Source organism: Doryrhamphus excisus, linkage group LG8, assembly GCF_037039965.1.
Source record: "Doryrhamphus excisus strain RoL-2023G ecotype Guam linkage group LG8, RoL_Dexc_Guam_v1.1, whole genome shotgun sequence".
Lineage (NCBI taxonomy): Eukaryota > Metazoa > Chordata > Actinopteri > Syngnathiformes > Syngnathidae > Doryrhamphus > Doryrhamphus excisus.
The window spans coordinates 23308599-23322834 of record NC_136364.1 but is presented as its reverse complement, the minus strand read 5'-3'; the positions used below and the strand labels follow the sequence as shown (position 1 = coordinate 23322834).

General features: G+C 43.4%; 1 protein-coding gene across 1 annotated transcript in view; it reads left to right on the top strand.

The window, feature by feature from the left end:
- Positions 1–3347, top strand: part of epha4l (eph receptor A4, like) — a 43774-nt gene extending 40427 nt beyond the window's left edge. The window contains exons 17-18 of the mRNA XM_058080079.2: positions 15–978; positions 2102–3347. Of these exons, the coding sequence (XP_057936062.2) occupies positions 15–129 (115 nt within the window). The 3' untranslated portion in view covers positions 130–978; positions 2102–3347. The remainder of the gene's footprint in view (positions 1–14; positions 979–2101) is intronic.
- The last annotated feature ends 10889 nt before the right edge of the window (positions 3348–14236 follow it).

The following is a 14236-nucleotide window of genomic DNA, read 5'->3' as shown; positions in this document are numbered from 1 at the left end:
TCCTCTTCTTGCAGGGACCTGACCCGCATCGGCATCTCCTCGGCAGCACACCAGAGCAAGATCCTGACCAGCGTCCAGGGAATGCTCTCCCAAATGCAACAAATGCAAGGCAGAATGGTTCCCGTCTGAGATCTGAGAACAGGGAAGGAAACGGGAACAAAGTGACTTCATTTCCTAGAAAAACAAAGAAAAAACAAAAAAAGACATTTTAAAGGAGACAAACTATGAAGAAATAGTCGACCTCATCTTTGCACTTTAACTTTGCTCTGAAAGAAAAGTGGGGACAACGGCACTTTTTCTCTTTTTGTTGGAAGCGTTTGTGGATTGATGGAGGAACGTCCGGAAGTGCTTCCAAAAGGCCGACCTGGAATGCCTTCATTGGATTGGAAGGAAAAGCAAGACATACGGGAAACCTTTCCTCACGGGCCAAGTGTTATTTCTACGCAGAGCAGTTTTTTTTTTACATGCGACCGTGTTTGTCATACACACTTTGTCTCTGTGGGACGTCCCCAAGCACCATTGTTCCGTCTCGGCTGGATCGCTTTGCTAGCTCGCACACTAAATAGAGGATCTTATCTGTCAGAGGCCGGGCGGGAACTTGGCAGCACGGTGGGGAGCTGGATGTTGTTCCTTCGCTGGACTTCTGGACTTTTTTTTTGGCCCTCAAGACGCAACTCCCCTTTCTTCCTAAAATGTCCTCCCTCACCTGGACGGAGCAGGCAGTGCAGGTCGTCCCATCTTCGCATCAGAATCGCAGCCTTGGCGGCCTCACACATCCTGCTGCGGGGCCCCTGACGCTTCCTCGGCGCTCCCAATGGAATATCGTTTGGCTGGATTTAATTGGGTTTATTGGAGCAGCAACACAAAGGAACATATGGCGGCGTTTCATCAAAAGGATGTCTGAAACAAATACAATATGGATGCCCAGTGAATAGCAATCATCACCCTCCACTGAGGATTAGTCAAGCTGTTAGCAAGGTGAGAATTGATTGGCTTTGCTTTTGTGATCGCTACTTTGTTATGCTAAACCGTGCAGTCAAACCTCGTCTTTTGGATGCCCCGGTTTTTGGTACAACTTTTTCACCACAATCTGACCCCCATTTTCATACACCGTACTTTATTGCACGTTACAACTCACTGTCTGCTAAATAACCTGTCATGGGGCCAACCAAAGGAAGTCGGAATCAAAAATAAGTTCCACCAATTTGTCATTTAATTCGTTTGCATTTTTCTTCTGCATGTCAAACTATAAATATTCTCTATGATATGTATTTTTGGGCGTCTTATATGATTTCCAATGGGAAACATTATTTTTTCAGTGGGCCTTTTGGAACAAATAAATGATGAAAACTGAGATTCCACTCTACTACGTATGTGTACAAATGTAATGGTAAAGCCGATACTGATAGGAAGGTCAGAGTCATACAAACGAGTAATTCAGCTTTCTTTCTAGGCCACAAGCTAGCTTTTAAGCAAGCTAGCATTTAGGCCCAGCTTAAACGTTCAGGGCCAGCTAGAAATTAGGCTTCAAACCCAACCCGTACTTATGGATCAAGTCATCCATTCATTGAGGAAGAGGTAGTACTTTATGTATATCTTTCTGAAAGGAAATATACAGAAGAAAAAGACAGCAACTACCAATGTTATCAATTTTCCAGAGCAGTCCAGCAAAGCATGCTAGGAAGTAGCATGTGTGGAATCAAACGAGATGACCCGTAGGAAATAATCTCATCTTTTTGACCAAGGGTGTAACGTTTTGATAATGCGGCTTATGAACTAGTTTGCATAACATTTTTATTTGAGTTTGCCAAATGGTTGCACCTTACAGGTTAGTATAGTATCCGTGAACTCAGCAAGATTTGGTGGTGGGTGCGTGATCCAAGATGGCTGAATGAACAAGCTACTGGGAGTAGTCCATCCATGTACATATACGTATATACATTTATATATTGTATAACAACCAAGGCAATTTTTTTTGCCGAAAACTGAACCATATGAAAACAGCGGAACACCAAGGTTCCACTGTGGTGGACGTTGTTTTTCAGTATGCTATGCTACGTAGCAACACGTAATGAACGGGTCTCTCTCTTTCGCCCCCCAGCTGCTGTTGTCCATCCTCCAGAATTCTTCCTCCTTCCTTGTTGTCTTCCTCCTCTTCCTCTCCTTGGAGTCTCACCTGACATCGAGATGCTGAATCCATCCCCAAGCACCTGACGTGTCCACTTGACGTTCTTCCTATCATGTGCTTGTGGCCATCCGGCGCCGTACTGGAATAAAATGAATGATAACTGCATCGCAAAAAGACTACGTGAAGAATGTAATATAATCCAGAAGCTCCAGTGGATGATGGCCTTTTTTTACCATTTTTTAGAGATCATCCTGACTTTGTGTTTTTGCCTTGTTTTTGGTTTGTGTGTGAGAGGTTAGATTTCAGTGTGCGAATGTGTCCAATGTGTCCAATGTGTGTCACGTCCCTAAGATGAGTAGCTGTGTCCATCCAGGAGCCACCAGACGTTGGAAAAACAGACTGGAAAAAGAAAACAATGTACAATAAGTTGCTCCTAAATGTGGGAGCTCGTCTTTGGAACCGCTTTGTGGAATCAAACCAATTTGGACACCGTGTTATGGACAAGTGTGCCTAAAAAGAACCACAAAGTCCAGTTTGGACCTGTCAATCAAGCTGGTGATGCTAAACGTGATGCCTCAGTAGAACAACAGCAGCCAGTTGGAGGACAAAGAAGGGATGTCTTTCCTATTTTTTATCCCACAACAAATGATACAACTCCAGGTTTTACCCGGCGGACTTCTTTTGCTCACGTCCTTTACGTCTTCAAACTGTACTCGTGTGAGTGTGAACGTTTGAAGCTTACGTTGGTGACACGTCACAAAAACACCTCCGTCCTTAAATCAGCTCCACTGCTTTTTCCTCTCGCCAACGTGGAACTTTTGGGTTTCAGCCAACAAATAAAAGGACTTGTTTGGAAATATGCAAGACATGTTAGGAAGGAAACCAGAATGTACTGGAAAATGTTTGTTTCCTTGACTTCATGTGTGATGCTTTGACAAAACACAAAAAAGAAGAAATGAGCAGAAGAGAGAAGTTGATGTTCTTGTATGCCTTCCGATGCCATGTGATCTAGTCCTGTAGATCTAACATCTTTTTCTTCCTTTTTCACATGATCATGTTCTTCTTTTGTCAATGAGCTATAGGTACATGTAACTTATGACATTTATTTATGTCCTTTTATATCTAGTTTGTAAAATAATAGCCTCATGCGAAGGAAATAAAGGGGTGCTGAAGTGCACTCTTATTACAGTAGAAATCACATGATGTTCTTCTGTCTCTTATTCACGACATATAAGATCTTAAACTGCTTATTTTATATTTAAAATGTCTTTTTTGTTTTAACAAGTGGCAATATTTGCATAAAAATGAGATATCATATCCACATAAGTTTGAGACCATCAAGACCAGTATGTTTCAGTATGTAGGACTTATTCATGTTGCTATACACAGAAAGAGCTGCGGTCTACACCGCCATCAGTTGATATTGGTATGATTAATAAACTACATTAACCTCCTTCATCACGGATAATTAAGGTCCAGACCTGACCCAGGTAGGTCCATCTATCCATCCATTATCTATTCCGCTTATCTTCACAAGGGTCGTGGGCGTGCTGGAGACTTTGAGGCGAGGTTCACTCTGGACTCGCCAGCCAATCCCAGGGCACATATAGACAGACAACCATTCACACTCACATTCATACCTACGGACAATTAACCTGGTATGATTTTTGGAATCTGGGAGGAAAACATACGGAGATGTCCAAGGAGAGTCCAAAAAGGATTGGGATGTTTCCCAAGTCAAGGAGTTTTCGTACCTGCATGAGGGGTTCTTGGCAAGAGACCAGAACAGTTTCATCCAACATCCAATCCACGACTTAGTCTTTAGGCAAGGCGTTTGTAAGTTCAGCAGGTTTTTATGATCCGGAGCCCAGTCCCGCTTTTCCAGTGTTGTTGATGCGTGTTTAATCGGAATAACATCTGCTTCCTGTGGCCAACGTGAACAGCGATAAAGATTTCCCAGTCTTTGATTTGATAAGAACGGCGATGGAGAGAGCGAGAGCCGACACGGATATCAGGCCAAATTGTGTTTTTCACATTTCTCCAGTAATCAGCAGTACAAGGCGTGCATACCTTGTGTATACGTGTACTTTCATTTGTTTACGTTTGCAGAGGGAGATCGTTATCAGCCTCGGAGGAAATGTCCGTCATTTACAAAACGTCTTGGCAGGCTTAGCGGCAACGACAAAGAAGGATGAGAAAGACTTTATTTGTACTTATTAGGAGCAGTATTAAAAAAAATAATAAAATAATCTCAAAACTGGTAAACAAAACAAGCAGGAGGAATTGCCAAACACACATGAAGATGAATCCACACGGAGAGAAGATAGAAGATGCGTTTCCTCTTCCTTGGAACACAGCGTGAAGGTAATCTTCTCCATTGAGTCATGGAAGTCAACAAGAGACGAGTGACTGTCAGCGAGCTAAGCAAACACAGGAAAAGCGACTGAGTGTTTGGTCGGGGGTGAATGATGAGTGACAACTTTGGCGACACGATAAACAAGATCTTCCACAAAGGAATTTCACAAGAGGACCAAAGACTGCGTGGCATTTATTTGGTATTCAACATCACAACTTTAAGAGCACCTCCCCCGTCGGGTCAAGTGCTAAAGGCTAAACGCTAAAGGCTAAAGTAGTAGTAGTAGTTGTAGTAGTAGTAGTAGTTGTAGTAGTAGTAGTAACAGTTATGCTACACTCCAAAAACGGACTGCAGTAGAATGCAGATTGTAGATGTTTGCTAATACAAGATCATCTAGGAAAACAAAGACCTGAAGAACAAACGTTTGTACAAAAAAACCTAATGTTGGTTAAAACACTGAAAGCTTTGACATTTACAATCAAGTGCTTTAGTTTACAAGTTGAATACGGGGGTCCGCCCCGCTATTTGGGAAGCTCTGCTTTGAAGGTTTTATTCATCCCTTGGGTTCTAACTAAGACTCTAATGGTTTTTTTAAGTTGTCTTACTGGCTAAATGGCAACGGGAGAGAATTCCAATTTTCAAGTGGTGAGTTTACAATGGGCTGCACAGTGGTCAAGTGGTTAGCATGCAGGCCTCACAGCTAGGAGACCGGATTTCAATTCCACCCTCGGCCATCTCTGTGTGGAGCTCCAGCAGATAAGCGGTAGAAGATGGATGGATGGATGGATGGATGGATGGATGAATGGATGGAAGGATGGATGGATGGATGGATGGATGGATGGATGGATGAATGGATGGAAGGATGGATGGATGGATGGATGGATGGATGGATGGATGAATGGATGGATGGATGAATGGATGGATGGATGGCTGGATGGATGGATGGATGGATGGAGTTTACAATGAAAGTCCATGTTCCATTCAATTCCTCTAGGCGGTATAGAAAATAAATGAATGAATGCAGAAGCTCAAAGAGACACTATGGGTGCCATCTTCAATCCACACAATTCCAGATCTTGAATCCTGATTTTCCTTGGACCTGGAGTATTACACGGAACAATGCCAGGAATGAGGGAATGTACGTACTACTCTACTACTAACTAGCAGAGCTCTGGGCTGCGCCTGAAAAGGCAACCATTTGGATAGAATATCTAATATATTTGGATATTATGACATTGTGGAGGTGTATCTAATGAGGTGTCCAGTGATGTTATGATGTACGCACCAAACAAGTTTCAGTAAAATTCCTTTGTGATGAATAAGATTGATAAATTTCAGCAAGTTTCCAGTGCTTTCACACTCTGGAGATGAGTACCGTTGGAGACAAGGGAATGATAAAAAGATGTGATGGGGGGGATCTTGGAGAGGAGGCCCCCCCAGCCCCCCCCCGGTAACAAACTGTCTCTCTGCACCTCATAAAATGTCTCTGTTTCCAAATATTTGACGGCCTTGAACAGCTGTCCAAAGGTTAAGAGAAGAAAAGCGAGAGAAACATTACACAGGAAGCCAGATGATGGTCCAACACGGGAAGCCAGATGATGGTCCAACACTCAACGACCATCCCAGCTGTTTCTCCGGCAAAACAACACCTTTTGTTTGCTGCACATTCAAATTGGAATGTTGGAATGTTGAAGCTCCAGGCTTCACACCAAACCTAAGAAAGGCAATTTCTTGTCTTTGTGTGGGAAAGCTCGTCTCTCCAGGAGAATAATCCTTCCTTGAGTGTTGCCCTGTTGGAAGAACGTAGCGCTTCATCGCCCCCCCCCCCACGGTAATCTCACCTCAAGGCCCAAGAGCTCCAGCGGGTGGCCTCCTACCAAATGAAGGCCAAGGGAGGTCACCTCATGGAGCCCCCAATTGCATCTTACCCAGATTCCTCGGCTGCACCGCCAGCCCAACCTGACAGATTGAACTTTAACCTCTCTACTGCGAGAACATGGAAGCAAATAAAAACGCAAACACGTTCATCTGGAGAGCAAACATGCAAACCAGCTTTGGCAAGCCTCGAGGCTCTTGTTCTGGACTTCTTAGGCTCAACGGTTCTGAAGAGAAAGTAATTAGGTGATGTGGATTGGCTTCCATGGTGGCAGGATTGTTCATCAAGTCAACCCCCCCCCCCCAACCTGAGCAGCTGCTTAATGAAGGTCCAGCAAGCTAGCAGCTCAAACACAAGCCTGGCTATCACCCGGAATGCTAATTTAAATTGGTTAAGATGGACTGACTGAAAAAACGGTTTTGTGGTTATTTTTGTTGAGCGTTGAAGCCGCGTACGATAAAATGAATGCAAAGCTCACAAACTGTTTTGACTAATTTGAATATGCCACTCCTGCTGACAAGCTACTTGGCGTGACGCCATATTGGCTGATGATCCACCAGCATGGAACCGAGGCCAACGTTTCAAGGGTTGTGATATTCTGAACTTGGTGACGTCCACTCATCCTACGCCGCATCCCAAGAAGAACATCAACAGTCAGACAATAATTCAAATGTCATCAAGGCTTTAAACTAGTACTACTGGTACTACTTCATCACACACATTAAAGCTACTTTTGTGTACTGATGTTGACAAGAGGTTACTGCCAAGACACAAAAACACGGCTTCACAGACAAAGACTTGCCACTCAACGATGCCTTCAGAGACTGTGGATCATTCCCTTGTCCTGCATAGACCTTTCGAGTCCTTTGCACTACGAGATGGAATTCTTTTTATGATTCCCTTCATCAAATCTGTGAAGTCCCTATCATTGAGCTGAACATCATCTCCTCAAAACCATCTCAGGACGGGAACATCGGTTCATCAAGGAGTATTAATGAAGCCTCTAATTGTGGTATTAGACGTCCTCCAAGGAGTGGACCAATGTTTCCACAGCACATTCCCACCAACGCAGCCTTATGGATTCCATGGTTGGATATTGGATTTCCAATAAAGTACAGTGTACTCAGTGTACTCTCCATTCAGTGTACTGGGTAGTACAGTAGTAGTACAGTTGGTAGAACGTACTACAAGTGACAAAGAAAAACCGTTGGAGCTCCTTTGCACCACTTTTGAGGCTCGGGCAGGGTGCTAGCTAACTAACTAAGCTAGCTAACTAAGCTAACTGGAAATGTGTTTATTAGTATTTCCAAATTTACTACAGTAGCCTGGTGCCTCTTTTAGGCAGATTTGTCAATTGTAGTCCATTGGCCACATCAGCATACGGTGGTCCTCATTGGCTCATTCTACTTCCTGGATGCGGTGACAACAACACAGAGAGAAGAATCTGGCAATGGGACAAAAAGAAAAGGCAGCACGAGGGCCATCCATCACTTTCTGCTTTGAGACGCTCGAGAGAAAGAAGCAGCGATTAAAGAAGACGGAGAGCTGGTTGAGGCTGCTGAGAGGTTCAGGCTCAAGGGTTTGCTGTGTTCACCACAGCTTTGGCCTTCAAGAAGAAGATTCCAATCACGGCTCTCATGTTGGCTATTACACATGCACCTGGCGTGCACACACACACACACACACACACACACACACATTTCCATTTAGAATGTACATGGCAACATTCCTCACATCTAATCCTGGCTTTTCAGCAGGAAAATGATAGGAATTAAAAAGCATTCCTGACAGGAGATTGAGCTCCAACACCTCAACAGTGACAACACCACAGAGACATGAATACAATCTTGGTGAGATATATTTCATTTATTCTGTATTGCTACTACCATTCCTCGGTATTTGAAATGGTAAAACTAGGAAACTGATGTTTTCTGTGTCTCACGACTACATGATTCAAAAAAATATGAATATATATAATAATTAGGTTGTGTTTGGGTCGTGAACTATGAACTGTGATTAGTACTGCATAGCCACTGTAGCACCGTACTGAATACCACGTTTACACGCATTTTGTTCCTGTAGTGGTATGCAATTTGGCATGCCAGTACTGTACCAATTACTAAATTAGTCGTGAACGTTTGTGTAAAATATTCTTTGACTAGTCAACAATGAAACAGCACTATTTTTTTAATGAATACATCCAGTGAGGAGCGATATATTCTACTTTATTAGGCATATTCTGTACAGTAATAATGAATTGAAGAGAACACGGGCATGGCTGGATACTGGATACTGTATACCCCCCCCCCCCTTAAGGCGCAGCGTGTGTTTTTGGGATAGTAAACTCCGAGCACTCAATAAAGCTTTTTAATAAGCCTTGAAAACTGCTATTTAACGTCAGAGGTTATTTGCAGCCTCGCTATGGTGACATTTTGGGTCTGATACGAGCTCTTCACCTACACTCGACCTCCTGGACGCACTGGCTAATGATTGATGCTCACCTTTGCTAACTGGCCTCTGGAGCCCCAAGAGAAGCACGGCTGACTGGTTGGTGGCTGGATGGTGTTTGTGTGAGCAGATGCAATCAGCCCAGGAGACGAAGCACAACGTGTCTTTTTGTGCTTGTGGAAGAAATGTGGGAGACTTTAAGGTAGAAGCCTTCTGGGGGGGGGGGGCAGGTCTACTGGATTTACAGGGGGTTGATTTTGTTGTTATTGTTTTTTTAAACAATATACAATAGTGGATGACTTGGGTTCATAGAGTTGAGTTCTTGAGTTCTTGAGTTCTTGAGTTCTTGAGTTTTTGAATTCTTGAGTTCTTGAGTTCTTGACTTCTTGAATTCTTGAGTTCTTGAGTTCTTGAGTTCTTGAGTTCTTGAGTTCTCGAGTTCTCGAGTTCTCGAGTCACAGCTTGGTCACAAAACGGTCACAAAAACCACATGGCAGTAGGGAATTTAGAACTGGCCAGTCTCGGTTTGGGCGCCACTGCAAACTGACTTACTGGAGAGACGCTAGTCTGCTTTCGGACTACAGCTGGCGTGTCCTTGAGCAAGGCATTGATCTCCAACACAGAGTTCATGTCACTGTTTGATATCTCACCTTGCAAGCCTGCGTGTGTTTGTTGTGCATCAATATGTACAGCAGAGTATAAACTGAAATTCCCCTTGAGGGTTCATAACCAGTATAATAAATTCAATTAAAATGAATTTTGTCGACCGGCAGTACAACTGGTATATTTTGAACCCAAGTCAGTTTAATTACCATAAAGCACTAATAGGGAACATAACAGAGGTCGTGATACAACAACAAATGGCCTTAATTGTTGTTAATTGTGTTAGAACGTTGTAAACGTTGGACATACTTTTCCGTAAGTAACGACTTGTGGCTTTTGTAGGAGTTTGCATGTTCTCCTCGCTCTTGCACGAGTTAATGAAAGTTATCCATCATGAAGGAATTATTACCTAATGCACATCGGCTATTAGATTTATTCCACTTTTGCATGTAAATTCCGATGATGAATCCCGTCTAATCCAGTCCTGATTGAGCTTTGAGTTAGGATGAAGTATGTTCGTGCACTAATGAGGAGGTGTGGCTTCAAATCTCCATCATCGTTCATCCCAAAAGTGTCGGCCATGAAGTTCCTTGACTGAACTTTGCATCGTGCACCGGGGCCGTCATTCCCAATTTTGGAAGAGGGGGCTGAACAAACGGCTGCAGCCCAACCCCCCCCACTAATGAATTAATGGTGTAAAGTGCGTCGTGATCCTCGTGTCCCTGCAGCAGCAATACGTACCTTTGGAACGCGGCGACTCACGCATGCGTCGACAAGCAGCTGCATGAGATCTCTCATTACTGAAGACAGATTAACGACAGGATGGACGTGATTACTGGGAGCCTAAAAAAAACACCACTTGGGTCTGGAGGAGTTCCACTTTGGAGGATGCTTCATGTTCAACAGCTAGCATACACGTACTCCAGGCCGTGAGATCAGGCAGATGTTCCAAACCTTAATGAGGTGTTCATGTTCATGAAAAGGATTAGGAAATTATCTTCTACGTTGGCCACAGCAGGTGAGATGCAAACACTCACAAATATGCTTTTTTGGATTTATATAAAAAGTAGTTGGAGTTGGTGAGTTTTTAAAACGAAGAGCTTCCTGTGGATCAAATCTACGTCCACCATATTAATAGTAAGACCAGGGTGGAAGGAAACGCTGAAGTTGTTAATATACTTTCTCCTGGTAATGAAATACACTCCAAACAGGAATCTGACACAAGGTCATTTTATTCTTCTCTTCCTGCCCTTTTTCATTCACTTCAAATGCCCGTAGGATAATTCCTTCTTTTAGAAAGATGACATTATTGCGGCCGTAGGAGACCAACGGTAGTCAAGGGAGGAAGGAAGAAAATGTTAGTGTAATGTAGTTCACTTAAAAATAGACCCCACTTGTCTGGGGGGGGGGGGGGGGGGGGGGGGGCACAAAAGGCTTTGAATATTCATTCATTCATTTTCTACCGCTTATCCTCACAAAGGTCGCGTGTGTGCTGGAGCCTATCCCAGCTGTCTTGGGGCGAGAGGGGGGGTCCACCCTGGACTGGTGGCCAGCCAATGTGGGAGGAAAGCGGAGAAAATCCACGCATGCACGGGGAGAACATGCAAACTGCACACAGAGATGGCCGAGGGTGGAATTGAACCCGGGTCTCCTAGCTGTGAGGTGTTTTATTTGCCTGAAATGTTCCATTGTAAAACATTATGACCGGGACAGCGGTCCAATGCCAGTTAGGCGGCGTAAAAGACGGAGGAGCCGTTGAGGAGCGATACCTACGTCACATCGGTACATCCCATAATAAGGCCTCATGAATTATTCATGCGGTCCCTATGAAATCCATAAATACTCCAACTTCACCTGCCTAGCTAAAAGCAAAAGATGCTAGGATGACAAATCAGGCATGTAGTTGAACGCTACATTGGGGGGGTCGTGTTGGATCTGTGTGTGTGTGTGTGTGTGTGTGAGGCCTTTTGGTGGTTAGAAAGCCCCCCCCCCCAACAGCCCAGCATTCCAGCTTTGACTGCCTATGAAAATGTACATCCCACACCCAGTCATAAAGCAGCCACTCGCCTTTCTTTCCTTCTTTCCTTCTTTCCTTCTTTCCTTCTTTCCTTCTTTCCTTCTTTCCTTCTCTCCACCTCCGCCTTTACGATCTGGAGTGGACAGCCTGTTTGAGTTATGAGCTTTTTGGTGGCGGGCAGGAGAAAAATAAAAATGCTATACGGCCCCACCGTGTGGAGCAAGGAGGGGTGTTCTCAGTCCTGCTTGTGTTGCTGCGTTGCGTTGGTGCACGTGAAGGTCTGCAGAGGATCAGGTGTGTGAGTGCATGCGGTTCAAGTCATTTGGTGCCATGAGATATTGTATATGAATACATCCAATCAGAGCAACGTGTGCTCAGGCATCAAATATTAAATCAACTTCCGTGTGCAAAGCTGAGGGAGTAAAATAAGGTGTTTGTCATAAGAAGTCTAAGGTGATAAAAGAATCTCCTTCAACACGATCCGCACCTTTGGAGCCGCCTGATGACTTAGAAGTACACACCACTCGATTTGTCAAGAGCAAGTTGCCCTCATTAACACTCCGCTTCATCTCCACAGCGCTAAGGTCATCCTTCTCATTGTTGTTCATCTCTTCAAACGCAACACAGTAACAAATATGGATTTGAATCATAGTCTTTGCAATAAAGCGTAGAACTGCTTTGTTCTTGCAGGCAAAGCTTTGAATTGAAGAATAAAAACAGATTTTGGGCTTTTATGTTTACTGTCTTCATGATCTTGGTCAGACATCAAGATGGGAAACACGGAGAAGGTACATGTTTGGTTGCAAAACCAAACCAAGCAGATGCCTTCAGACAGGGTTGAGCAATCAAGAGCTGGGGGGGGGGTGATGATATCAGCACTGGCCTTGAGCGTGTCACAGCCATGCACATCCATCCCCCCCAACAGAGAGGAAGGACGGGGCAGTCCGTCACCGGACCTTCACACCACAGAACCAAGCGCATAATTACAAACCCTGGCAACCCGAAAGTCACGGTCCAATGGCAACCCAGGGACTTACATTTCACACCGACAATTATTAGATGTTAAAATAGAAATCACAAACCATGGATGGTGATTCTTTTACAGTTGGGACACCATAGACAGATTCTTTATTGTTTGTATTTGTTTGTAGAATGCCCACACAACCATAAACAGTCTGGATCTGTCTCCTTTCTAAACTGAATATAGAAATAGAAAATAAAAATATTGGCTTGATATGTCAGGCTGCAGGGTTAGCATGTGGGCTACACAGCTAGGAGACGTAGAAAATGAAATAAGCATAATCCATAGATGAATGGCAACTTTGCTAGTGCATCAATTATACAATTACAAATACAAATACAATTACAAATACAATTACAAATACAATTACAAATACAATTACAAATACAATTACAAATACAATTACAAATACAAATACAAATACAAATACAAATACAATTACAAATACAATTACAAATACAAATACAAATACAAATACAAATACAATTACAAATACAATTACAAATACAAATACAAATACAAATACAAATACAATTACAAATACAATGATGTGGTTGCCAATGATTTATTCCCAACAATAATTGTAGTTTCCAATGTTGGCTCATTCTGTTTGAGTAAGAGTGACAGGAATGCAAAGTGAGTTTGTCGTAGAATCTACTGGTCATTTACCGAACACGGAAGATACAAAGAATTACACTACAACATTACATTATAATATTAGATCTGGGGCTGTTATAGTACCCAACACATACGTACGTATATACCTAACACATACTGTACATGGTGTCCAAAACAGCCTTTATTCATCTGGCTAAATATCTCTGTCAGTTCCGGTCGGGCGACTGTGAAACACGGCAGCAGCAAAGACGATTGCTCATTAACAGCAAATGTATGAAGGATGCGAGCAGCACAGGTTGGTTCTTTTCTAAATGACTCCAGGCTGGTCCAACGGTCTGACCAAAATGGCTTTCTTCCAGCTACCGAGTGAATGATTTAGTCAGTAATGAGCTCATGAAACAGCCAACATGGCCGCCCATGGATGAACAGGGCCAAGGATAAGAGCCGCAGTTTGATGTTTAGCTCTCCTTTACGTAACGGGAGACCCGGAAGAACCAACTCATATCCAGGCCATGAAGGTCAACAGAGCGTGCAGAGGAAGGAGTGAAGGTCAGCTGCAAGTTGAAGGACAGAATGTCCACACAGACACACGTTGCAACGGCCAGTTGATTTTCCTCCCTCAGTGGTTCCATGCAGACTAACGCTGTTACGCCACAAAATGGTGACAAAAATATATAAAAAATATATGTTTTGTTGTTGTACATGCATGAAAGAGTTCTCATAGAAATGACAAATGAAAGACGCAAATTAAGCAAGATCAACATGTGTCCGTGTCTGCAACAATCACATCTTCAGTGAAGGTAGACATAACTTGAAATGTTCCTTTATCCCCCTTACAAATTTCCCCACTGAGGGACGAATAAAGGCATATCTTCAATCATCTTTGTATGGATTTATATTTGGGATGTCACTAATAATTATCAGCCAGACATCAGCATAAAAATGCGATATCGTTTGAAATTGGTATCAGATTTTTTTCCAGATCATGAAAACCGTCCTTCCATTCATTTTCTACCGCTTATCCTCACGAGGGTCGTGGGCATGCTGGAGCCTATCCCAGCTGTCTTGGGGCAAGAGGCGGGGTCCACCCTGGACTGGTGGCCAGCCAATCCCAGGGCATATATAGACAAACAACCATTCACACTCACTGGACAATTTGGAGTGGCTAA